The sequence below is a fragment of the Phallusia mammillata genome, chromosome 1 (assembly GCF_965637545.1).
Source record: "Phallusia mammillata chromosome 1, kaPhaMamm4.hap1.1, whole genome shotgun sequence".
In the NCBI taxonomy this organism is placed as follows: Eukaryota; Metazoa; Chordata; class Ascidiacea; order Phlebobranchia; family Ascidiidae; genus Phallusia; species Phallusia mammillata.
Genome location: NC_137252.1, coordinates 32,718,823 through 32,741,809, shown reverse-complemented (window position 1 = coordinate 32,741,809; position 22,987 = coordinate 32,718,823). Strand labels below are relative to the sequence as shown.

The window sequence follows — 22,987 nt, the reverse complement described above, 5'->3', positions numbered from 1 at the left end:
TATTTTATTAACTAAGGCAATATTTAATACTTAAATCGTACAGTAAATAAATTTTAATTAGACATGTAAAACCTTTGCACTAACATTGTTTAAAAATGTATTTAAAGTTTAAAAATCTTGTTTGGCCCTTTTTAATTTATTAAAATATATATTTTCACTTTGATTGATGGAAATGAACTTTGTGCAGGTTGTAGAATCCCCTAAATCGATACTATTATTTTTGTTTTGACTTTTGCTGTTGTTTTTATGAATATTTACATTCATTTGAAAGTTTTATTGATAATACTTTTTAATATTACAACGTATTTACATCAGTAATGCATCAATAGGAAATATACACTCGAAATATTGTGCTAGGTTATGCACAACGTTTGCAAAACTGTTTCCTAGGACAGCTGTCTGGTATTGTGAAAAACGTTTGGGATTACCCACAAATAGAGAAAAAAATGTATGTTTACTATTGTTAGATATTTTGCTGGCATGCTTGTAACCTAAGTGGAAGAAGAAACAAACATTTAGTTTGCAAAACTGCCCAGCTATTTTGCAAAGACTTTCTTTTTAAAGCATACTTTTTGTGAGACATAACATATACAACCCTAAGCAGTATTTTAAGTGGCATACTTTATTCAACAAGATGTTCAGCAATTTTTCAATTTAATTTATGTGCTTTCATAAGTACTAAATAATAACAAAATTTGTTAGCACTCTGTTTCTGCTGAGACATACCTTACAAAGTAAAACTTCCTTCCGGCGCTTGAAACTATCCGGCAGGGTTTCTTTTCCTGTCGAACCCCACCCTCTTTCCTAACATGGGTGGTTAGATTCTAGGGCCCCCTCGACTGGTCCCACCAACGTTCCCCCCAGTCGTGTTATACTCAGAGTGCGCCAAACTCACTTTCTGGTGAGCTCCTGCCACATAATGCTTTATAATATGGTGTAGCTGTTTAATCTTGATCCACCAATTGTGCCCTCCACTTTTTTGCGCCCCATAACGTCTTAACGTTGCGCTTTCCGGCTTGGTGATTGTTTAGTGCAATTGTGTCTCTATGTGTTCTTTCACCAAGCGAAATAAACTCAACTCAAACTTCATACCACTCTTTTAGAAACTGTTTTTTTTTCACAGAAGGTTGTTACTTGATTTACATGCATTTATTTTTCCACTGTTCACCAGTATTTAATTAGCAGAAAAAACAATGGCTGACTTAGCCTCCATTAGGAAGCGCTTAACCAAACTTCAAACAGTAGAAGCAAAACTTGAGGAACAGATCAAAGTGTTGCAGCATGTGTTTGTAAATATCAAAGGACAAGTGCTGACTCATGATGACGATGTAGTTTATGAAGTTATACAATACAGCCAACACCATGATATTAGAGTGAAAAAGCTTGTGTACCTCTATCTCTCACTGGTTGCACACATCAATCAGGATGTTGTTCTTCATGCTACAAACTCAATTCACAGTGACCTTCACCACGCAAATCCATTGGTCAGGGGGAACACGCTAAGGTCGCTGTCAGATGTGACCCTAACCTCAGAGTCGGTTAAAGACTTTGTAACATCATCTACCGCTGATGGCTTAAAAGACAGCAATTCTTGTGTTAGAAGTATCGCTGTGGATGCAGTCATTAAGAAGAAACTGGATTTATTGGATAAAATTAATGCTGTTTTAGCTACAGACAGTGATCCATCAGTTGTGGTTCGGTGTTTAGAGTGCAAAGCCTTCAGAGGAGACAATATCCAGTCATTGCTGCTTTCACTTATTGAGCGAATATCATTAGTGGATGATTTTTTAAAAATTACTATTATTTCCCGGGCAAACCAATCACTAGGACCAACGAATGAAGAAACAATGTTTAGGACTTTGAATGCTTTGGAACCGATTCGCCAACAAACAAGTAACATTCCATTGTCAGTTGAAGCCAGTTCATTGATGCTTAAAGTTGCTTCAGAAAATGTGGACATCTGTAAGGATGTTGTACACCAAATAGTTAAAAGTTTGGTAGAACTCCTCCATTTAGCTAACAGCAATTGGAATTTTGTTATTCTATGCAGTTTGCATTACATCGTAATGAAACAATCAAATGATGCTGTAAAACTGTTAAAGAGTAACACAAAATTGTTTCTAGTTTTATTTGAAGATCATGTGTCCGTTAAAATGAAAAAACTTGACATTTTGACTGAAATTGTTTCAGAAGAATTTGCAGAGGTCATTTTCATAAATGTTTTAAGATATATAACCGCAAATGAAAATGTTGCAAGGAAAGCTTTTTGCTTATTGACAAAGTTACACATGTTCCTACCACGCAATTGTGAAACCGTTTTGACAAATTGTTTACAATCAAGTAATCAAATTGTTGTGCAAGAATCAGTAAAATCGACTGCCATAATGACTTTGAGACAAACAGAGGAACAAAGAAACAAGTTTCTTGCGGAAATTTATGTGATTTTGCTGAAGGGTTACAAACACTGCACAACCATTGAATCAAATTGTAGTTCACTCTGGCTTTTAAGTCAAAATGGTGAACTGCAAAACTGTGGACCTATGATTAATATTATGAATACTGAGGTTGAAAATTTTTTTGACAAGAAAACTTCACCGGTTCTTCAACAAGAAGTATTAACGACCTGCATGAGGCTTTTTCTAAAATGGCCACACTTGTTTGAAAAGCAATTAAAAGACTTGTTCGAAAAGATTTTTGCCATGTCCACTTTTTCTACGATCCAGGAGCAAGCCAAGATTTATTTTTTAATGTTAAAAAGTGACCTCAAATTTGCACAAAAATGTTTTGAACCGTGTTCACCTATAAAATCCTCAAGTGAAGCACAGCACAAAATCACAGCCGTGGGATTTAATTCAATTAAAGTTGCTACATTGCACCAGTCATGAATCATTTATTATTTCTGACACTAAAAGTTTATGTCCTACTTGATACAAAAATCTGGATATTATACATTTGTCATAAACTAGTTCGCCTGTACGTTATACAAATTTATGCCTTGCATCAAAAATGTAAAATCCATGATGCATTAAATATGGTGCTAGGGTAGAAATTATATTTTTATTACAAGATTTTATAGTTTACTATGAAAGTTATGTATTTGTTTGTTATCTATCTTTGTGGTTCAAAATACTATTGTGTTCATGCAATTGCCCTGCTATATGTAAGATGTTACTTTAATACACAGGTTCAGAGTAGTCATAGCCAACGAATCCTTGAGATGCTGTTGTGTTTCGTAAATAATTTATGGCTATCTAGTTTGGCATGATGAAATTAGTATGGAGCATCTTCTTAAAGAACAGCTCGGTTGTACTGATGTGAAACCATGTGAAGGAGCCAGTAGTGGGGGCATAAGTTCTGGAGGGGCTTTTTTGGTGGATGGAAAGAAAGTTTTTGTCAAACAAAACTCAAAACCTGGATCAGGGTAACAAATATATTATCCTCCACAAGGGTGTTATCCAGTGGTGAGATTCAAATTTTTTTTAGCTGGTTCTATCACAAAAGTCATACATTCCGGCCGGTTCTGTCACAAAAAGTCCATTGACAGTAACCAGTAATGCTAACTGGTTTGCTGATCTCATAAAATTTCATGAGACGGTTTTATAGAACCGGTGCAAAATGGCTGAATCCCACCACTGGTGTTATCACAAACATGTCATTGTTTTTAATGAATGAACTTGCTAACAATAGCTGCAATTGGTAAAATATCTAAAATAGAAACCATTCGGTTTTTCTAACTTTCTGTTCATGTATTGTTTTTGACCAACCTTCTTTAAGTTGAATCCTAGTTTTCCGAAGTTTATTAATTTTCGAATTTTGTAGAAATAAATTAATGTGGTCAGATCACCCAGAAAAAAATTGAATATATTGGAAATCATTCTTTTGCTGTTGCTTTTCAGTGTTATGCTTAAAGGGGAATTTGCAAGTCTGCTCGAAATATCAGAAACAAATACAGTACGGACACCAAAGCCTATTAAAATGTTTGAGGATCATGGCACTGCCTATCTGGCTGTAGAGTTTCTGGAGATGTCTCAATTGAACAAATATGCAGGAGGTGGGTTTATTGCTGACAAAATGTTGAGTTTAGAAGCCAGAAAATAAATCTGTTTCAATTCCTTTTGGAAAAGGATGGTGGATTTAATTGTTTAAACAAGCAATCAAATTTTTGGAAAATTTAATCCACTGCAAAAAGTATTTTTTTGCCATATATTTGTGTCTTAATCATTTTGTGAAAATATATATGATATGATTGTTTTTGTTCATTGTTCGGACAAACAAAATCAGATCGCAGTCATGAAAATTTTTAAAACAAATTATAACTTTATAGCAACCACATGAAAGGTTAAAAATCAATCAAAGAGAGCACTTTCTATACCTATCACAATCTTTTTTTTAGAATTGGGTCGAAACATGGCAAATTTGCATCTCCACAACAAAAATCTTCGAACACAAGCTCAAAAAGATGAAGGATTTGTTGGAAGAAGAACAGAATTTGTGGACAAGTTTGGTTTTCATACTGCAACATGTTGTGGAATAATTCCAATGAAAAATGACTGGAACCAAAACTGGGTCGAATTTTTGGCTCAAAGACGAATAAAGTATCAACTAGACCTCGTTGAACAAAACTACAGTGACGTAAAAGCAAGGGAGCTTTGGCCCAAAGTTCTTCAAAATATTCCAAAATGTTTCCCTAAAGAATTTGAAATCGTGCCAGCCCTTCTACATGGAGATTTATGGGGTGGAAATGCAGCTGAACTCAGCAATGAGCCGTGTATATTTGACCCGTCTGCATTTTATGGACATTCTGAATATGACCTTGCTATTTCTCACATGTTTGGAGGGTTTCCACCGGCCTATTTTAAAGCTTACCATGAACTAATCCCAAAGCAGCCTGGCTTTGATAACCGACAAAAACTTTATCAGCTATTTCATTATTTAAACCATTGGAATCATTTTGGTGGTGGTTATCGCAGTTCTTCAATTTCTTTGATGCAACAAATTGCCAAAATGAATTAGGTTTGTTTACGAATAAAATACCGCTGAATTAAAAAGGACTGAGTCATTGAGAAGAATTTCCGTTAAAAAAAATTATGTGATTCAGGACAAAGGATTTCAATTTCCAAACTACTTGAAGCATTTGACAAATATTAAACAAAGTATCTCAGTGGAAAATTAAAATGTCTTTAATTAAACGGCATTATCCCCTAACTCCAATCATTAGGTTTACAAAGGAAAGCAATAAGATCTATCTCACATTTCTGTTATACTGATGTATAGGTGGCAAAACAGTTTCTTCAAAGTAACTCATACATAATTTAAGAATAGATTCATGCATAAAATGTGGTGTATTGTACAATCCCATGCAGTAGGCACCAAGAAAATCCATACTCTTGCCGAATGCCACACCTCAACGCAGCAGTGTAACATAATTGGCACATATATATATAACGTTGTCTGTGCACACTAAATGCTGAAACATACAATCGTTTTGAAGCTACAACGGGCAGATATATAAATAACACTGACATCTAAGTATAGATATATACGATAATATCAAGAAATCAAAGGTAAAAATTTACAGCCTTCGTCAAGGACAGAAACAGTAATTTTAAAAACAGTTGATTTCAGATAAAAGGCAGCTTCGTAGGAAGTGTGCGTTTGCTGCAAATTTGATTGTACACAAAAAATAACACTTAAGAGCAGCCAAAGAAACACATTTTCCATACCAGCTGGTAAAACTGCCTTACTGGAAGTCAATTAGCAAAAAGCAATTACTCTTACAACTAAAAAGCTTTTCCATGTCTAGGACTTTTACAGTAGGATTGATTTTCAATGTTTCAGTGAGACCAACAGCTATGGAAATGAGAAAATTACTCTTACTTAAATGTAGATTGGCTGTTCTTGGCCAGTCAAGAGTCGATACATGGTAGCTGGCATCGTTTTCATCTGGATTTCGCCTAGCGATGAGACAAGTTGCTGCACAATCTTGTCATGGGCAGTTGCCACAACGCTTTGTCCATTAATCTCAATGATACGATGACCAACCCTAACTCCTCCACGCTCAGCAATGCCTCCTCGCATTAAACTGCAAATAATTCCATCTTGCACGGAAAATCCAAGCTGGTACTTAAGGTCTGGCCGCTTGATTAAAACCGTTACAACAGGTGGACATGATATGATATGCAAATGTGCAAGGCTTTGTGATCGCAGACCCTTTATAATGCTTTGACAGGTAGTGAGTGGCAGTCCAACTAAGCTGGTACCATTAACAGTCATTATTTGATCTCCAATGCTTAGTTTTCCACATCTTTCGACTGGTGAGCCATGTTGCATATTAGCTAAAATTACAGTGGGCACAATCGAGCCCCAGCCTGATTCAACAATAACAATTCCCATGGCTTCACCCTTTTTCTTCTCAACCCAGACGTCTTTAACATTTTCCTGTTTGGAGTAATGCACTAAATCATCATGGTACATCTCTTGCATATCAAGTAGTTCATTGTAGTCGTCTCTTGTTAAAGTTTGCGGCTCAATTCCGTTTGTAGTTAAAAACTGTTGATATGCAACATTAAATGCTTGTCCTATTGCTTGTGCCATTAAATGTGCGTCTTGGGAGGAAAATACATGACAAATAATCCGGTTTGATTTTTGCTGTTTCGGTTCGCGCAGCATTTCTGGCTCCGTTGAATCATCGGATTTTGCAACTTTCCGCCGTGCCATAATTACCAGCAACTTGCCAATGTCAGCTATGTAGGATATAGATCGGAGTGTATGGTCCATCATTGTTTCTTGTGTTTCAGCATTTAAAATCTTTACTTTGTCAGTTGAAATAAACAAATCAACTTCAACACTTGGTTGCGACTCCCCGTCAGGTGCTTTTATCCGACTCACAGCCTCTTGTGCCTGCAGCATTCGTGCGTTTTTGCCAGGGTTGCGTTCAGACTGAAGTTGGGTGGAACCTAGATAGTTGGCAGTAAAAATAATTCCCTCGATCAAATCTTCAGGCTCACACGGCCCAGCAACATTAAACATCGGTCTAACATAGGTCTGTTCTGGCGGTAATTCCTGTGAAACATGCTCCTGGGGCACATTATGTGGTGAAATTTCTACAGGTTTTATGTCATTTCTTGGCGGCCTGGGGTCAGAAACAATAGCAGTGGTGGGCATAGTATGTTTTGATTCAACAGGGGTACTGGGTGTAGGGGCAATTTTTACCCATGGGTCATCAACGGGAATATTTGAAGATGATGGGGTTATTTGAATGTCTCTTATTGCTTGTTCAACATCTTCTACACTGGAACTAAAATCAGTTATCGGCTTCTGTTGCTTTTGCTCATGTGGCATAAGTTCAAACTGTTGATGATGTTGTTCAACCATTACTGTTGGTTGTTGTACCCAAATATCATCAACCACAGGGTTTAAATTTTCTTCAAATTTATGAACTTGTTTTTCCGGTGAACTTGGGAGGCTGCCTTTTGGACTAAACGACTCCGAAAAACGCTCAATCTCATCAAGACTTTTATCTTGATATTTCCACAAATCATTGTTCTCTTCTGTCGACACTTTGTCAAATGGGTTAAAACGCTTTTCCCCTTGCGAAAATTTCTGTACTGATGTTGATGCATCTGACAGTTTTAATTCTGTTTCTTCAGTTTCAGCGTGTCCATTCACTATCAGCATTTCTTGTAAACCATTCTCATCAACCTCTATAGATTCTGTAATTAATTTAGGTTCATTTTCTACACAAAGTTCCTCTTGTTGTTGAACATTTAGAACAGGTTCAGGTTGTATTCCATGTAAATTGTCTTCCTCTGTAAGTTCAACACTTGATTGAGCAGAATCTTCCGGAAATGCTTCGTCGCCAGGATTCGATGGAGAGCATGATGATAAATCATCAATACTTGATTCAGGAAGTTCACTTAGGTCTTGTTGTACAATATTGAGATTGTTGTTTATAGCTTCTTCTGTTTCATTGATGTTTACAGTTTCGGTAGTTGTTTGATCATTTTCGATTTCATTTATATTTGTGTTATTGTCTGTTTCATCCATGATGGCAACATTTATTAATTTTCCGTTCAAGCTGGTGAAATAATAGCCCAGCTTGTATTATTTCTAAAAAAATACACCCACAATAAAATACAACATAAACTTCAAACTGCCAGATTGTTATTATTATTTGCAGCAAAATTAAAAAGTTATTAAATCAAACAATACTACAGACATACTCGTTAGTTCCCTATCTCACCAAAAATCTTCAAAAACTTCCTAAAACGTTGCAAAAGAAAACAATACTGTACTAAAAATCCAGAACTCTTAACAATCGGCTACAAAGTTCAATCCAATTGTCTCATATTTCATTATGACGTCATGTCGCGCCGCATTGTCTCCAGCTAAATCATTTAATAATTACGTCATCAATTACTCAACAACGAAAAAAAAACTTTGCACATTTTAAAGTTAAAATTGTAGGCATACTGTAACAAACAAAACAGAGACGCTCAGTATTCTCGAACAAAACAACAATGGATAAAGAAGTGTCGCGCTGAACTTTGCGACAAATGTGTCGCCTTGGTGACTTATCATGCTTTCTGAGAGGAAACCAATTGTTTGCATACAAGATGACTTCAAATGGTGACAAAACGCATAATAATTGGGTATTTGTTGCACCCAAATGCGTACAAAATGCAGAGACAACAATTGTATCACTACCGCACCCTAAAAGTGGAAAAGACTCTAAGTTTATGGTCGCAAAGTCAGATAATAAAACTCAACTTTTCGAAATAAGAAAACATGACGAACAACCATCGTCTTGGTTTATTGGTGACACAGTTCTTAAAGATGGTTCAATATTTATAACAACTCAATTTGATCCTCTTTTCCTGCTGCTACCGTTTCTAAAATCTGCAAATCCGGGAAAGTTTGTTCTTTTGAATCAACTTCTAACAAATACAGACCCAATATTGGAAGTATGTCTGAGTGAAAAACAATTGGAACATATTGCTGATGTGGCAGGGGCAAATGACATGAAGGCATACAGGTGTGATTAACTTTTAAGAAAGTGGATAACTGTTTGTGCTTAAAACCACTGTTTGTGTTTTAACTTATAGCTGCAGTGTGTTTACCATCTTTCCACCATGCCTTTTGCTTAGTCGCACTTTATTATGTCTCAACGTTGCGCAGCTATTTTAGAGCAATTTTGCTGCTATGATTTGTTTCACTTGGCAAAATAAACTTAAATTAACTTGCATCAGCAAATAATGTTGCTGCATTTTCAAGTATTATTTTCAACCAAGCAAAACTTAACATTAAAGACTCTTGTTTTACTTTTGAATAAATGTGTTCTAATAATTTAACTTTTATGTGATTCAGTATATTTAACCAGTTTAATCCTTTTTAGATACAATGAGGAAAAGGTGCTGATATGGCTGGAGAAAAAAGTGAAAAGACTGAACACTGTGATTAAAGATGCAGGAATATTTGTATGGGAAAAAACTGACAATGAAACTAGTGACGGAAATGAGCATTTAAGATACTCCTGTGGCATGCTATGTGATTACATTGATGCAAACCTGGCAAAAAAGTTAATGCAGCATTTAAAATTGCCTGAAAAAACTGAAAAGCGTAAAAGTCATGGACCAAACTCATCAGCAAAGAAAATAAAAACTGAGGCCACTGAAGATTACTCCCAAATTGAGGTTAAAAATATTAGCGATGTCAAACCGAAACTTTCACGCACACAAAAAATGTTGAATAAAGTCGATAAAAAGGGAATGAAAAGTATGGATTCCTTCTTTAAGCCAAAAGCTAAAAAAGCATAGAATTTTTTTTAGTATTGTGCTATCTTTGAATTAAAATACTTGCTTTACAATGTTTTGGTGCAATTCAGATTACCAATACAGTCATTTTTTGCTGCCAATTTTTTTTTGAACACATATTTTTTGCCTTCACTAAAATGTTGTTTCTGTTTTTCTTACAATTTGTAGAAATTTATGTCTAGAATTTGTATTTGTAATTTAAAATATGATTGCACAAAGAAGAAGTATTTCAAAGTAAGTGAACTGTGTATAATTGATAATAAACTGTACAGCTTCAATTTCTTAGAACACAGTTGACTTTAAACAAAAAAACCAACAGGAAAAAGAACATAAGTACTAGCTAACTTACCCGCTTTTTTGACAAACAGTGCTTTATACAAATATATTGGCTGGAATTTTCTGTCAAAAATGTACTTGTGGATTTCTGTACTGTTTTGTAGTTATTTGTACATGTTCTATTAATTCATTTTTTTCGCAGTCCTTTGCTTGATGTTGCAACCGATGCGCTGGTTTGCAATGAAGCAACACTTGAGGGCAGTATTAAGGTCGGTGCACGATGTGTAATTCATCCAAAAGCCACAATCATTGCAAAGGACGGACCCATTGTGATCGGGGAGGGAAATTTAATTGAAGAGCAAACTTTAATTATTAACAAGTAATGTGGATTTTTTGATTATTTTTTATGGCTGCATGTAATTGATAGTAACCTGACAAACATACCTTTTTCTAAATTTTCTAAAAATGTTTTTCTAAATTCTTGCTTTACTTAAAAACATAACTTTCAGAGTGCTTGTGTGCAGTGTTTTTTTAAGGTGTTTTTTTTCAAATTTCTCCAGCGGTTTCCCAAAATTTGGACTTGCAACTACAGTTGCTGTTTTTTTGGTATTTAAATGAAACACTTGCGGTCTCGTAAAACTACTTAGCGGTCACCCAAACCAAACCTTAAAAAAAACCTGCTTGTGTGTTTTATACTCCGTATAAAGTGTATAATTATAACTTATTCATAAAAAGGCAATGTCGGTTATTTCTGGGTACAATTATACTGGTTTGCATGAGGCAACATACTGTTATATTTAAAAGATTAATTAAAGAAAAGTTGCTTTTGAAATTAAATTCCCTCTTAAATTTTAACAATTTATGGAAATCACATTTACAATAAACGAAAAAACTAATTTGCATTTTGTTGTTACAACCAGAAATCGCCCTGGAGATCCAGCAGAAAATACACCTCTTATCATTGGCAATCACAATGTTTTTGAAGTTGGTTCAGGTAATGAATATTTTCACCATGATAACATTGTGTTAATATGTACATCACATTGAAAGCTTTTTTAAAATGTTACGCAATGGCACACAATACATAAAAATAACAAGCTATTTCAGTTGGGAACATGTGTCCACATGCACGCAACCCCTAAAAAATTGTGAAAATTCATAACTAAATTCCTGCATATTTTTCAGAGTTTCAGGGCAAATCTATTGGAAACCATAACATAGTAGAGAGCAAAGGTAAAATATATTACTGCCAAAAAAGAAATTAGTTCTTTACAACACATTTTTCTTACAGCTAAAGTTGGCACATGTACTACACTTAGTAATGGTTGTGTGATCGGTGCAGCCTGTGACGTTAATATTGATGAAGTTTTACCGGAAAATACCGTGATTTGTGGAGATAAATATCTTAGAAGAATAAATGCTGACAAACCACAGGTATTATTTTCACAGTGAGTGGAATAGCAAAACTTTCAATATTTAAAGTATTTTTTTTATCTTTTCAGCCTCAAACTCAACAGATTGACTTCCTCAAGAAAATCTTACCTAATTATCACCATTTGACAACAAATAAAAATAAAAAAACTTCAACGTCTTAACGCAATAGTTGCTATGGAAACTTGAGCGTCGATCGTGATGTTGCTGTCGAAACTTTAGCAAATACTTTAAAATTGCAATAGAAACTTGCTTGTATGGTTCTGTGCAATTGCATGGAGCATGAATGTCTCGAAATTGGTATTCGTTTTGCCTTTATTTTTTATGTGTTTCTGTAAAAAAAGTTATGTGTCGTGAAATATATGTTCTCAAACGTTTTGCTACTTGTTGCATAAAATCCAAACCTGAGAGTTCTGTTTGGCCGAACATAGACGGACAGAGGTGAATGTCTTGAAATTGTTTTGTTCCTGATATAGTATGAGTTTGTGACGATCAACTTCAACTGGTCGTTAAAAATAGGTTTTCAGTTTTGTGATACAGCATCATTGTTGAAGAATAGTTACAGGAAAACGTAGCTATGCTTGCTCAAACAGTGCTGTCAGGTCAAATTTTCTTTAATTCTAACTTAATCGTTGTTCTGCATATGCGACACCTTTTTAATGCTTAGGAAAACGCGACAATAAAATCAATGTTACGTAAAGAACGATTTTCGCCTTTCGCCGTTCTCCATTTGAATGCAGGATTGCCAGGTTCAAATTACCCAAATCAGCGAAATACCAGGCCAGTGGAATGGCAAGCAATACGTATCACAATTTGTTGCACTTCTGTTTTTAAGACACTATCGATGACTATCCGTTTTGCACCGACAATATTAGACTTCTGTCTTTTGCACAAGAATAAAGTCACTTCGATGCAACAAATTTTATTTTTATCAAGAATAAAATAGATCAGACGAATAAGTGGCTTCTGTAGCGCCCACACGCGGGAATACTTTTATCGCCTTTCTAACACTTTACTGCGCAAAGGCGCGACTTTCCTCTCATAGTGGCAATGGTCCATATTAGCAAACCAATAACAAAACAAAATGCAGATAGTCCCTTTGTTTGAGGGTAAAACGAGTAATAATGACAAAAAGCTATAAACGGAAGTGCATTTATGATCTGATTCACGTTGAGGTAAAGCTACACAGTCATACAGCACATAAAGCAGTGCCTATACAAATATGTTTTTCGTACGATCAGAATTGGTACAATCTAAATGCTAAACTTTTGTGCGTAGCCTACAGTATTTTGGGTCTGTCAAAAGCTTAAACATTCACCTGACCAGTGTTTTTTAAGGTGTTTTCAAATTTCTCCAGCGGTTTCCCAAAATTTGCCAGTAGCCTAATAAATAATTCGTTTAAGCAAATATGGCTATTTTTTGGTATTTAAATGAAACACTTAAAACTACTTAGCGGTCACCCAAACCAAACCTTAAAAAAAACCTGCACCTGACTGACACAATCACACTTATACGTTAATTTACCATGCAATTATAGTGATGGAACATTGAATTTAACTATGATAAGATATCTCAAACTACAAAATTGAATTTTAGTTGCTATTCGGGTAACCTAAACCACAAAAGTTTGGATCACATCTACTGCACAATTATTTCTTGCAAAAGTAAATTAATTTAAAATCAGGAAAACGAACTGCTTTAAGAAAACGGTCTCAAAAATAATGAAACCGAAAAAACAAAGGCAGTCGAAACACATATTATCTAGTTTCAAAACAAGGAAACAAAGAATGTTTTTGTTTCCTTCACATAAAGGCCATTGTGACATAACACAGCAAATAAGTCACATCAATTTCCCTCTATTCCAAAACCTGTCATCAATCTATGGAGGCAGCCATGCGGAACGCCCGGCGATTTTATACTGCACAGGGGCCTGTTATCGCGTTTTTGGCAAGAAAAAGGCGGGTGTTTGGCGAGCGCGGAGTTTTATTGCCTTGGAGGAAGGCTGGAATACGTTTAAGCCTCACTGTAGCAAGTGTTGAATAGTTTTGCCTGCTCCGTTTATATGAAGGCCGAGGTAGAAGCGCTCTTGCCCAAGACGGAACCCAGAAAGCGGAAAGCACAAGTTTTATCGTTTTCCTCGCACAGCAATTCATCTCAAGTTCAAGGCGGCTACTTTTGGAACGCGAAAAGTCTCAAAAGCGACTGTGACGCAACAAAGATGATGAATGCCGATGCCAATAACAATCAAGCTGATAAAGAAGAAGAGGTATAGACGTTTTTTTAGATTTTTTTATAACTTTGCGTAGATTTGTTCAAAGGCGAACTTATACTTTTTTCAGTTTGGTGGTCTGGGCAAAATTTCTCTACTAATATTAATTTTATGGACTAAAGCGTAAACAAAAAATTCAAGATTAAACATGTGTTATGTTGTGTTGCGTGTTTTGCTGAAAAGGTAAACTGCTCAAACAGAATGACTGATTACCGATTGTAATCGATGTACAGCTTTCAACAGTTTAACTGCGGCCTATTTTCCCAGGAGAGCAATTTAAACGCACCTGCGTATCATGCCTCAAGATTGAGTGTCTATTACATCACAATCCTGATTGCGTTTCGATTGTGACGTTTCTGTTGCCAGTTTGCTACTGCAGCTTGCGAATCTACCCATTAATTTTAATTGGCTATTTTGATATGAGAATCCCCGAATCGATTTTAGCATTGATTTTTCGTTAAGCGTTCGTTCTGGATCGCGCCTTTACATTTAAGTTGCCGAATCAGTGGGAAATAGATTGTCTGTAGGCATCTGCTACCGCCAGCATTCAAACTGAGCAGAACTCAAACGGAAATCAATAAATGGAAGTTAAGCCAATTTAAACCGAATTACCAATGTTTTAAAGAGAATCAATCAATGCTTCAAATACCCAAACCGGTCAAAATTTAAATTATTTACACTTAACTATTTATTGTGGTCAAATCAAGTGCATTTAAATAGATTGATTCAAGCCCACCATTGCTTGTTACGTACAAATACGTAATATTGGTGTTGTGTGATGTCACAATGTTCAAATAATGTCTATTTTTAATGCTTAACTGATGTCCAATCTGTGGAGAGATAACCAGTTGACATGTAACTGTTTTGTAAAGTTGCAAGTGTTCAGCACTTATCTAGACTATATGGGAAGCCTTTCGAGGTAACTTCTGGTTTAACTATCGTGTCGATAGGAGTGAGACCGACGCCTGTCTTTCGTCTGTTACACTTGCAAATGTCAAAACGCTATCCAGTGATTCCACTAGCTAGTGCAGCCTCTTATCTGTATCAGACAACAGATAACACTACCACTTACACTTTATCTCCAACACCGAATTGCACTGTCACTGCATCTGTCCCTCTGACGTCACTACTCCTCCAGTGACGTCATAGTTTAAAGGGCATTGTGTTTTTGTCCCTACACTAATGGTTTTCCTTTAAACAAAATTTTTGTGAGCTACAAAAATCACATCTGTATTATCTCGGCTGCGGTGACATCACTGTCAGTGAGTGTGACGTCACTGTAGCTGTTTGTGATGTCAAAATGTGACACTGTAGTGTATTGTGCAGTGTCTAATTAGGAAACCAGTCTTGGCGGTTTAATAAGCAATTTTGTTTCATAGCGATGGAAGGTTTCTTTGTTTGTTCAGATCGAACCTTTAGCGCCGGTCGTTTGATGACGAACAAAGCTTTCTGTTTGCTCACAATCGACAACGGCTTTGCGACGGAATAAGGCGCGCTCGTTTTGTCAATATTAATTTTAATCTCTTCGCCTTTTATCTTCACAACGTTCTGACCGGAAGTTCTTTTGTTTTCAATCCCCATCGCGTTTCAAGGCTTGTGAATCTTCCGTCAAATTTGCAATGCATTGTTACGAAACAAAACACCCCGCACAAAGAAAATGGTGCCGCAAAAATCCGGCAAATATTAGATTGAATATGGCTTGAATCAAAACCAATATCTGTCAATGGTCATTTCGTTCCTATTTCTCAAATAACCTAATCACAACACAAAAAAGGCAGGTGCATTGTAATATTCGCATGTATTGGGTCAATTGTTGACCTTCAGAAATTTAAAAAACTGGCGTATTTGTTCAAAGAGCTAAAAAAAGTCCATTCAGCAAATCGCTTTGTATAGAAACTGTATGAGATAGTAAGATTTAAATCTTTAAATCTGCATTACGTTCCTGGTACAATTTTTAGGCATTCATGTTAGGAACTACTGAATTGAAATAATTTTTTTAGCGTTGTATTACTTTAGTGTACACAATCTTTTCCAGATTAGGGTACGCAAAAATACAGGTAAATACCATAACTGCCAACGAAATAATTCAGTATGAACCTAAAATATAAACAATATTATCATTATCAGTGGAGAAAGATTGCAATATTTGTTTGACAAAACCTAATATAGGCCACCACACCTAATTGAAGAAAGCTAACTTCAAAGTGGGTTGAAATAGGACTCGTACTAAAAACAGCTGACGACGTTTCAAAATAAACAACAAGATCAACATTTAATCAACTTGACAGCGGTCAAAATGACAATCTAGGCCCCAGTGGACCTAAGATATTCATCAGCATACAAACACATGGGAATCGAAACGATTATTGCGTCATTATGGTCAGGACAAACGGGCTTGTCACGGACATTATTACGTCTCTACTGTACTTCCGTGTTCTGAACACCCCGCTGGGTTCTCACAGCACGAAAACCCTTCTTTATTCGTCTATTGTCGCATCACAGTAGGCGTAAGGAGCGGCGCCGAATTCAGGGATTATTAGGTAATAATCATTGGGCATTATCGGCGTTCCGCTCTAGTGATCGCCACGCTGAATTATTCAACGTTGCTTTGTTGACAATTTTCGATTTATTTTTATTTTTCTCTTCAACCAGGTGCGTACGTTATTTGTGAGTGGTCTGCCAGCCGATGCAAAGAAGAGAGAACTGTATCTTCTATTTCGTGGATTTTCGGTAAATTCTATACAACCATTTGAAATATTCTATTGTTTCGTAAAGCCCACTAATTAGAGATTTCACTGTGTGACCTAACAATAGAACTACACCTGTTTCGAATAAGCCGTTTGTTATTACAATGCATTGTTTGGGACTAAATTTACCAACGAAGTTTTGGCCTTACAAACCACAAACAGCTGCATAAATTACAATTTGCAAACTTGTAAAGACTGGACACCGACTTAAACAGTTTTTTATTAATCTGGATCACCAGAGAGCCTTTATGACGTATGTGGTAAATCCATTTTACTGCAAATGATAGAAAATCGCTGTTTTCATTAAAGCAAAATTGTTTCAACATTTGAAATAAACTACTCTGTAAACATTTAAACTTTTTAGCATTGATATTGTACTAAACTAAGTGATAACATTTGATAAAGCAACAATTGTGTCTTTAATCTTGCGAAAATTATCAAAAGTTTTTTTGTTGCCAGGGTTACGAGGGATCAATCATACGTACTACCACAAAACCAGGCAAAGCCCCAGTGGTGAGAAACAATAATAAAATTTATCCCTAATTTTGCATCTTCTTTACCATTGTGTAATCGTTTATTTTCAGCCCGTCGGTTTTGTCACATTTGACTCGAGAAACGAAGCTGACGAAGCAAAGAACGCACTTCAGGTTTGTGACGTCGTTATGCCTCTGTCGGTCGTATATGTGACGTCATAATGAAAAAGGTTGTGCTTTGTTTCTTAGGGGATCAAGTTTGACCCCGAGTTACCCCATACGCTGAGACTTGAATTCGCTAAAGCGAACACAAAAGTTAAGCTCCGCCCTTCGTCCCCGCCCCAAGATTTGGCCAATCAGATCATCGGATATTTTCCATCACGTAAGTTTATAAGGTTTCAAAATGACTTTGTAAAATGTTAAGGTTGAAAGAACCTTACATAGAAATTAACACTTCCGTAATTTGTATTTTTGTGTATTTTTCCAAAACATATTAAATTCAATATGAAATGCTTCCCTATATATCCGCTTCATAAAAACGATACTATGCTTTGAAATTACATAAATGTGCAACACTCAACTCGTGAAGGAACTAATTTTTAAAGTTTCATAGGCTAGTTTAAAGCGTTTAGCTTACCACAAAGACATATACATTTATGCGTTATCAGCTTTATTTTTGAAACTATAATACAAAACAAAAATAATTTACCATTTGCTTTTCAACAGAGTACAGCTCAGCGGGGATCCTGCCTACAGAACTATGGCCACAACAGTAAGTGGCTTGTTAAAGTTCAGTAGTTAAAACCATAGACCGCATTATTTGAATCCCATTATTTTTGTGACGTAACAAAGACGAATTTATTGTGCAACAAGTATAGACCTGTTCCTTTGTAACGTCACACTAACTGTGGGCTACCGTGCGAGGTCGTAAAGTGATTGTGAGCAAATAATTGCCGACTGTGGAAGAAAATTCGACTGCGTGCTTTGAGATGGAAATGTTTCCTCGTGGGAAATAAATAATTTGACTTTGACCTTCAGTAAATCCGACAGTAAATTGAAATCAGCTGTACTACGTCATAGTTTTCTCTGTTACGTCAAAAAACCCTTAACACGTTTTACCTGCAGACTGGCGTCTTACTCCGACTTGATTCAGTCCCACCCCACACACACCCACCTGCCGGCCCCAGTTCAGGTATGTGACGTCATAATTAGAGTTATTATGCACGCAACAATGATTGTCTTTGATGACGCACAAACTTTCAGTCAATCGTACCCACCACTGACCGTCTGACCCTACCTACCTTCTTGTCAATTTCTCCAATGTTTATTTATTTGTTGTTGTTTAAAACGCCACTGGGGGCGCCAAGTGCGGGGCGAAAAGAAAGTAGTTCCTCACATTTAGACCTACTAATGTTTAAATAAATGTAAATTATTTAGGACTTATAATTGTACCTCATCATGATTGTTTATTGGTCTAAAGGGGGGGCTAAATAGTTTTTTTTTTACTAAAGCATTAATGGTAACTGAAATGAAACATGTTGATGACGTAACGACTAAATTAATCAATACGTATAACGTCAAACACGTTAAAACGCAAAAGTCATACAACGCATCCCATCAACCACGTCAACTTTTATTTACGTCATAGTGTGACTTATGACGTAACAAGTGCACTTGGTGTTCCTTGCAGTCACCCTCTGTGTAATTTTCCAGCCCCCTTTTTTCTTGCACCCTCTTTCTGTTTTTTCCCGCCATTTTTATAATTACGTCACATAATCTTTTTGTGTGTCGATCACATGACAGGTCACCCCCACCTTTCATCACATTGCACCTTCACCACACCACGGCGCTATTCTTACCCACTTAGCAGGTATTTATTGTTACGTCATAGTGCTTTTCTACGCTTCAGTGCTTTCCTGTTTACGATGCAATTTTCGCTGTGTTATAATTCTATTGCTTTGCTGGATTAAAAAATAGGCAAAATTCGGTCAGTTCATCCAAACAATTCAAAAATTCAAGAAAATTCAGTGTGAAAACCACTAAATTTGGCGCTGTGTTTTATTTGTTTTCACACTGAATTTTCTTGATCTGATTTTAATGACCCTGAATCGTCGCTAATGTTTCACTTGAAAGGAGATTTCAATAATGAGAAAAAAATTACTAAATCCAAAATCCAAAATTCATAATTTGTGCTTCAGCTTGCAAAAACGTATATAAACCGAAAGCACCGATGCGTATCACTGTTAAAATTAACTTAGACGAGTAACGAAAATTTGTTTTCACAACGCACCACGTTTGATGAAATATTTCAAACTTTTGTCGCTTGAAGGCGCCCCACTGTTCAACCTGGCAGCTTCCGGTACCACAATGCCTTGCGCACCCACCCCCTCTTCTGCCACCTCGTGTCTACTTATAACCAACATCGGACCGTCCACAACTGAGAAGGAAATAAAAGACATCTTCTCAAGGTAGGGGCTTTTCCGTTCTTTCTAAAGTAGGGCAGGGGGTATTTAATTGTTCCAATTTCGTAAAGATTCACGAAAGTTTAGTCATATAATCTCAACTTTTAACAAAAAATACATAAATATACTTTAGGCATTATTAGTTGCTGAAATATGAAAATCACTGTACGCCAGGCTTATTGAAGGCGCCATACCGAAACAGCCGGTCACCAAACGTTCACCACCATATGGCAAGGCGTAGGCTAGAAAAATCTAGCCTGCCGTATGCAATGATTGCTGGTCTGCATAAACGCTTCAGGGCTAATCCCAGTAATGAATTTATGCAATATGAAAAAAATAACAAATGTCAAATATTTTTCATCGACAAAAAAGTCTGGCTGCCTTATAGCAATATCCAAGCCTTCACTTCTGACAAAAAATTATGTGTGCTTTTAACAGGTTCCATGGGTTTGTGAGAGCGAAGTTGATTAATCGGACGGGAATCCTGTGCGCAGTTGTTGAGTTTGCGGTAAGTTTTAACCTAACTTTTACAACCTAATACCGCGTTATGGTAGCTAACTTTGAATTATAGGTGTTCAAACATTTTTAAGCATAAGCACAGCGACTATATTTTCCCGGCACACTTTGAAGGCCAAAACACAATAAGTTGTTTACAAAATATCTTTCAACTTAAATATGAACGGTGAGACAAAAACGCACTGTTCTGTAAACCCACATAAAGTCATTGTGTACTAGTTCTAAACCATGTATTGTAATTCTAATAAGTTCTTTAAAGCGCTTGTTCTCGGTATATGTTTTTTAGCTTCAAATTGCCACAGCATATTTGCTGATGAAAATATTAAATCCATGTGTTTCTGCGGGACAAAAATATTTTAGTAAAGACTTTTTGCATTTTCCTTTTTTTGATTTTTATTTAATGGTTCTAACTGGGCCCTTTAAACTCTTAAAGGTGAACGTAATTGGTTGATTTAAAACTCCTGAGCCTGCGAAAACCGTTGATGAGCAACTGACAAAAAAAGTGTTGCGGTTAAATGACTGTGTGTGGCTACCAAAGAATCGGCACAATGCAAACAAAACCCCTAGTTTGGCTTGATGAGTCCTCATGCCACTATTTTACTGTTTACCATGGGCGGGGCATAGAAATCTTCAATATGTGAACACGTTATCAATCAAGACCTTGTGACGTTTCTATGTTCGGCAAAGGCACTTTTATCTGCTTTTGAAAATTCGTTATTATGGAAACAAACGACGGTATTTTGACGACATAACCGTTTGGGAAAATTTACAGCTCATCTAGCCAATGTTTGACTTGTCCATACGACGGAGCTTGGCAAACAATAGTTATGTCACAGTGTCGCTTTGTTACGTCATAGAGCAACCGCAAGCCCGTAGCTCGGTGCTTTTTATTGGAGATTTACGACATCAATTTCTTGAGATTAATGCGTTTGCTGTCACTGGACGAGATGTTTTCTGCCCTGTTTGATCTGAGCAACAGAAGTTAAATCACGTTTACAATCGTTTTAATACCATCGTTTTCTATTCTGTGTTATGATTCTTCTTGAAAATATTTTTCTTTTGAAAATACTGGGCCGACCTACTTTCAATGCCAGTGACGTTTTTAAACCAAATTTGTATGCAGCTGACATTTGTAACAAGCCTAGAATAGGTTGGTTTAAAACTCCGCCAAAAGACCTCCACACACATAATACGTATGCATATTTACACATATTTTGGGCAAAGGGAGGCCTGTTCTTTGGCACAGATTCCCAACCTTTTCCCTCTTAAAAGACTTTAAACACAATATTCTTTAAAACCTTCAGTCAAAATCATCAGTTTGCCAAATTTTGATCTTTATTATTGTCCTTTTTCCCACAGGATGTCTCTACAGCATCCTTCGCGCTTCACAGCTTGCAGGGAACAAGGTTAACTGATCGGAGCTCAATGAGAATCGAGTTCGCAAGGGCTGTACCTGACCTAAACGGTTACTAAGGTAAAACATTTAAGCTAATGCAGTAGTTCTTAACATGGAAGTAATCGCCTGCTAAAACATAATTGACATTTTCAGGAGTTAAATTTGGTTTACGACGTCATCATGCTGTGACGTCATAGATGGCAGTGCTGGATTAACCATTAGGCAAAGTAGGCACGTGCCTACAGGCCAGTCAAAAATCCAGGCCACTTTAAAATCAGTAGAATGATTTGGCAACACTGATAATTCTAATTTTTTAGTTGGCAACCCTGATTTTCGGGCCACTTACAAAATGTGCCTACAGGCCAGCAGACCCTTAATCCGGCACTGATAGTTTGCTATCGTTAAGGGGAGAAATAGAGTTAACGAAGGTTAAGAAACAGGGTTGGTGTTAAAACGGGTTTACAAACGAGCTTCATGCAGTCAACTGCAAAGATTTTATCTCTTTTGCTTGCAAGCGTTTTTTTTCGGTTCTGTTAATTTGGTTTTGGTTCTTTTTTGAAGCTCGTTGCAAAACCGCTTCAAATATGCGTTGTTTATTTAAACATTTTATACCTTAAAAAAACAGACATGCAAATATATGTTTGAAAAAAACAACATGACATTTCGACAATCCTTACGTCATTTTTTCAGAACTACCCCATAAAAAACGCCTAACCATTTAGAAAACCGTATTTACCACCATTGTTAGCTTAAAAATCTATTACAATATCAAAGACTTCATAAAATAGTATCTTTAAAATCGTTTAAACAGTAAATTATACAGTATGACGTTACAGTAATTTTCAACAATGGCCCATTAAACCGGAACACAATTTGCATGTTTAACTCCCAATGTCTTTATCTTTTCACAGAATCGGCCTTTCTTTTGCTCACCACAATTACACACGTCTTTTCTGTTCCTGGTGATTCTATGTTCAGATGATATATTCTGTTCTATTCGTAACCTGTAGGTTGAAAATTCGTTTTTTTTTTCTATGATTTTCCGGGCGTATATTTTGTTGACCGCCAGTTCGCGTATACTTTTGAAATATTTTTCGTTTTTTTGTAGTTCCCGAAAAGTGGAAGCCTGTGTTTCATTTTTCTCGAAATAAATCTGTTTTGTGACTTTAATGTGATCACTATTTCTGAGTTCAGTTCAATAATTTGAAAATACATTGAGCCTCGGTTAATCCGGACCCGTTTGGACCAAAAATTTGTCCTGGCTAGGCGAAGTTCTGGATTAACCGATGTCGATTAGTTCAAGCCTTACCATCATTACAAATCATTTCGAGCTAAAGTTTTGTCCGTGTTAGGCGAAGACCCAATTAACCGAACCCGGTTTAACCAAGGTTTACTGTATTACAGACATGGCAAAAACAGCACATCATACATAGCAATGTTAATGTGTCAAACTTTCAACATAATATAATACTCATTTCTAAAGTAACCACATACTGGGATCTATGTTAAAAAAATTTTTGGGATCTATGTGTTAAAAATATTTTGGGATCTATGTTAAAAATACGTTAACTTTGCTTTTTGGAAAGGTGTCATAGGCTTTGGTGC

At 36.2% G+C, this 22,987-nt stretch overlaps 6 protein-coding genes across 7 annotated transcripts; 5 read left to right on the top strand and 1 right to left on the bottom strand.

Moving 5' to 3' along the window:
* Positions 1–247: 247 nt before the first annotated feature.
* On the top strand, positions 248–3,184 carry LOC145212418 (AP-4 complex subunit beta-1-like). The gene has a single exon (XM_080080532.1). The coding sequence runs from the start codon at positions 1,194–1,196 to the stop codon at positions 2,883–2,885; it is 1,692 nt and encodes a 563-aa protein (XP_079936658.1). The 5' UTR covers positions 248–1,193; the 3' UTR covers positions 2,886–3,184.
* Positions 3,185–3,256: 72 nt separating this feature from the next.
* LOC145212431 (ketosamine-3-kinase-like) lies at positions 3,257–5,048 on the top strand. Of its 2 annotated transcripts, none has more exons than XM_080080547.1 (3): positions 3,257–3,421; positions 3,897–4,051; positions 4,394–5,048. In XM_080080547.1, exons 1-3 carry the CDS (start codon positions 3,276–3,278, stop codon positions 5,011–5,013), a joined length of 921 nt encoding a protein of 306 aa, XP_079936673.1. In that variant the 5' UTR covers positions 3,257–3,275; the 3' UTR covers positions 5,014–5,048. The 2 variants fall into 2 exon arrangements, with proteins under 2 accessions (XP_079936673.1, XP_079936681.1); XM_080080555.1 differs by having other exon boundaries at positions 3,312–3,461.
* Positions 5,049–5,323: 275 nt separating this feature from the next.
* Positions 5,324–8,136, bottom strand: LOC145212410 (amyloid-beta A4 precursor protein-binding family A member 3-like). The gene has a single exon (XM_080080523.1). The coding sequence runs from the start codon at positions 8,044–8,046 to the stop codon at positions 5,878–5,880; it is 2,169 nt and encodes a 722-aa protein (XP_079936649.1). The 5' UTR covers positions 8,047–8,136; the 3' UTR covers positions 5,324–5,877.
* Positions 8,137–8,487: 351 nt separating this feature from the next.
* LOC145212447 (ribonuclease H2 subunit B-like) lies at positions 8,488–9,983 on the top strand. Its single transcript, XM_080080568.1, has 2 exons — positions 8,488–9,034; positions 9,395–9,983. Exons 1-2 carry the CDS (start codon positions 8,556–8,558, stop codon positions 9,813–9,815), a joined length of 900 nt encoding a protein of 299 aa, XP_079936694.1. The 5' UTR covers positions 8,488–8,555; the 3' UTR covers positions 9,816–9,983.
* Positions 9,951–11,896, top strand: LOC145212463 (dynactin subunit 6-like). The gene is made up of 6 exons (XM_080080592.1): positions 9,951–10,046; positions 10,291–10,467; positions 11,009–11,082; positions 11,274–11,321; positions 11,380–11,522; positions 11,591–11,896. Exons 1-6 carry the CDS (start codon positions 10,018–10,020, stop codon positions 11,681–11,683), a joined length of 564 nt encoding a protein of 187 aa, XP_079936718.1. The 5' UTR covers positions 9,951–10,017; the 3' UTR covers positions 11,684–11,896.
* Positions 11,897–13,414: 1,518 nt separating this feature from the next.
* Positions 13,415–22,552, top strand: LOC145212422 (uncharacterized). Its single transcript, XM_080080535.1, has 12 exons — positions 13,415–13,785; positions 16,441–16,518; positions 16,995–17,048; positions 17,120–17,182; positions 17,258–17,390; positions 17,735–17,780; positions 18,134–18,200; positions 18,812–18,878; positions 19,338–19,476; positions 19,909–19,978; positions 21,346–21,460; positions 22,294–22,552. Exons 1-11 carry the CDS (start codon positions 13,582–13,584, stop codon positions 21,457–21,459), a joined length of 1,035 nt encoding a protein of 344 aa, XP_079936661.1. The 5' UTR covers positions 13,415–13,581; the 3' UTR covers position 21,460; positions 22,294–22,552.
* The last annotated feature ends 435 nt before the right edge of the window (positions 22,553–22,987 follow it).

Bases quoted from the DNA above. Each gene is read 5' to 3' on its own strand.
- LOC145212447 (XM_080080568.1), top strand. From the start codon at position 8,556: ATGTGTCGCCTTGGTGACTTATCATGCTTTCTGAGAGGAAACCAATTG. The intron at 9,035-9,394 runs GTGTGATTAACT...AATCCTTTTTAG, and splicing joins AATGACATGAAGGCATACAG to ATACAATGAGGAAAAGGTGC.
- LOC145212431 (XM_080080547.1), top strand. From the start codon at position 3,276: ATGGAGCATCTTCTTAAAGAACAGCTCGGTTGTACTGATGTGAAACCA. The intron at 3,422-3,896 runs GTAACAAATATA...GTTGCTTTTCAG, and splicing joins AACTCAAAACCTGGATCAGG to TGTTATGCTTAAAGGGGAAT. The intron at 4,052-4,393 runs GTGGGTTTATTG...TCTTTTTTTTAG, and splicing joins ATTGAACAAATATGCAGGAG to AATTGGGTCGAAACATGGCA.
- LOC145212410 (XM_080080523.1), bottom strand. From the start codon at position 8,046: ATGGATGAAACAGACAATAACACAAATATAAATGAAATCGAAAATGAT.
- LOC145212422 (XM_080080535.1), top strand. From the start codon at position 13,582: ATGAAGGCCGAGGTAGAAGCGCTCTTGCCCAAGACGGAACCCAGAAAG. The intron at 16,519-16,994 runs GTAAATTCTATA...TTTTGTTGCCAG, and splicing joins TTCTATTTCGTGGATTTTCG to GGTTACGAGGGATCAATCAT. The intron at 18,201-18,811 runs GTATGTGACGTC...ATCACATGACAG, and splicing joins ACCTGCCGGCCCCAGTTCAG to GTCACCCCCACCTTTCATCA.
- LOC145212418 (XM_080080532.1), top strand. From the start codon at position 1,194: ATGGCTGACTTAGCCTCCATTAGGAAGCGCTTAACCAAACTTCAAACA.
- LOC145212463 (XM_080080592.1), top strand. From the start codon at position 10,018: ATGATTGCACAAAGAAGAAGTATTTCAAA. The intron at 10,047-10,290 runs GTAAGTGAACTG...TTTTTTTCGCAG, and splicing joins CAAAGAAGAAGTATTTCAAA to TCCTTTGCTTGATGTTGCAA. The intron at 11,083-11,273 runs GTAATGAATATT...CATATTTTTCAG, and splicing joins TGTTTTTGAAGTTGGTTCAG to AGTTTCAGGGCAAATCTATT.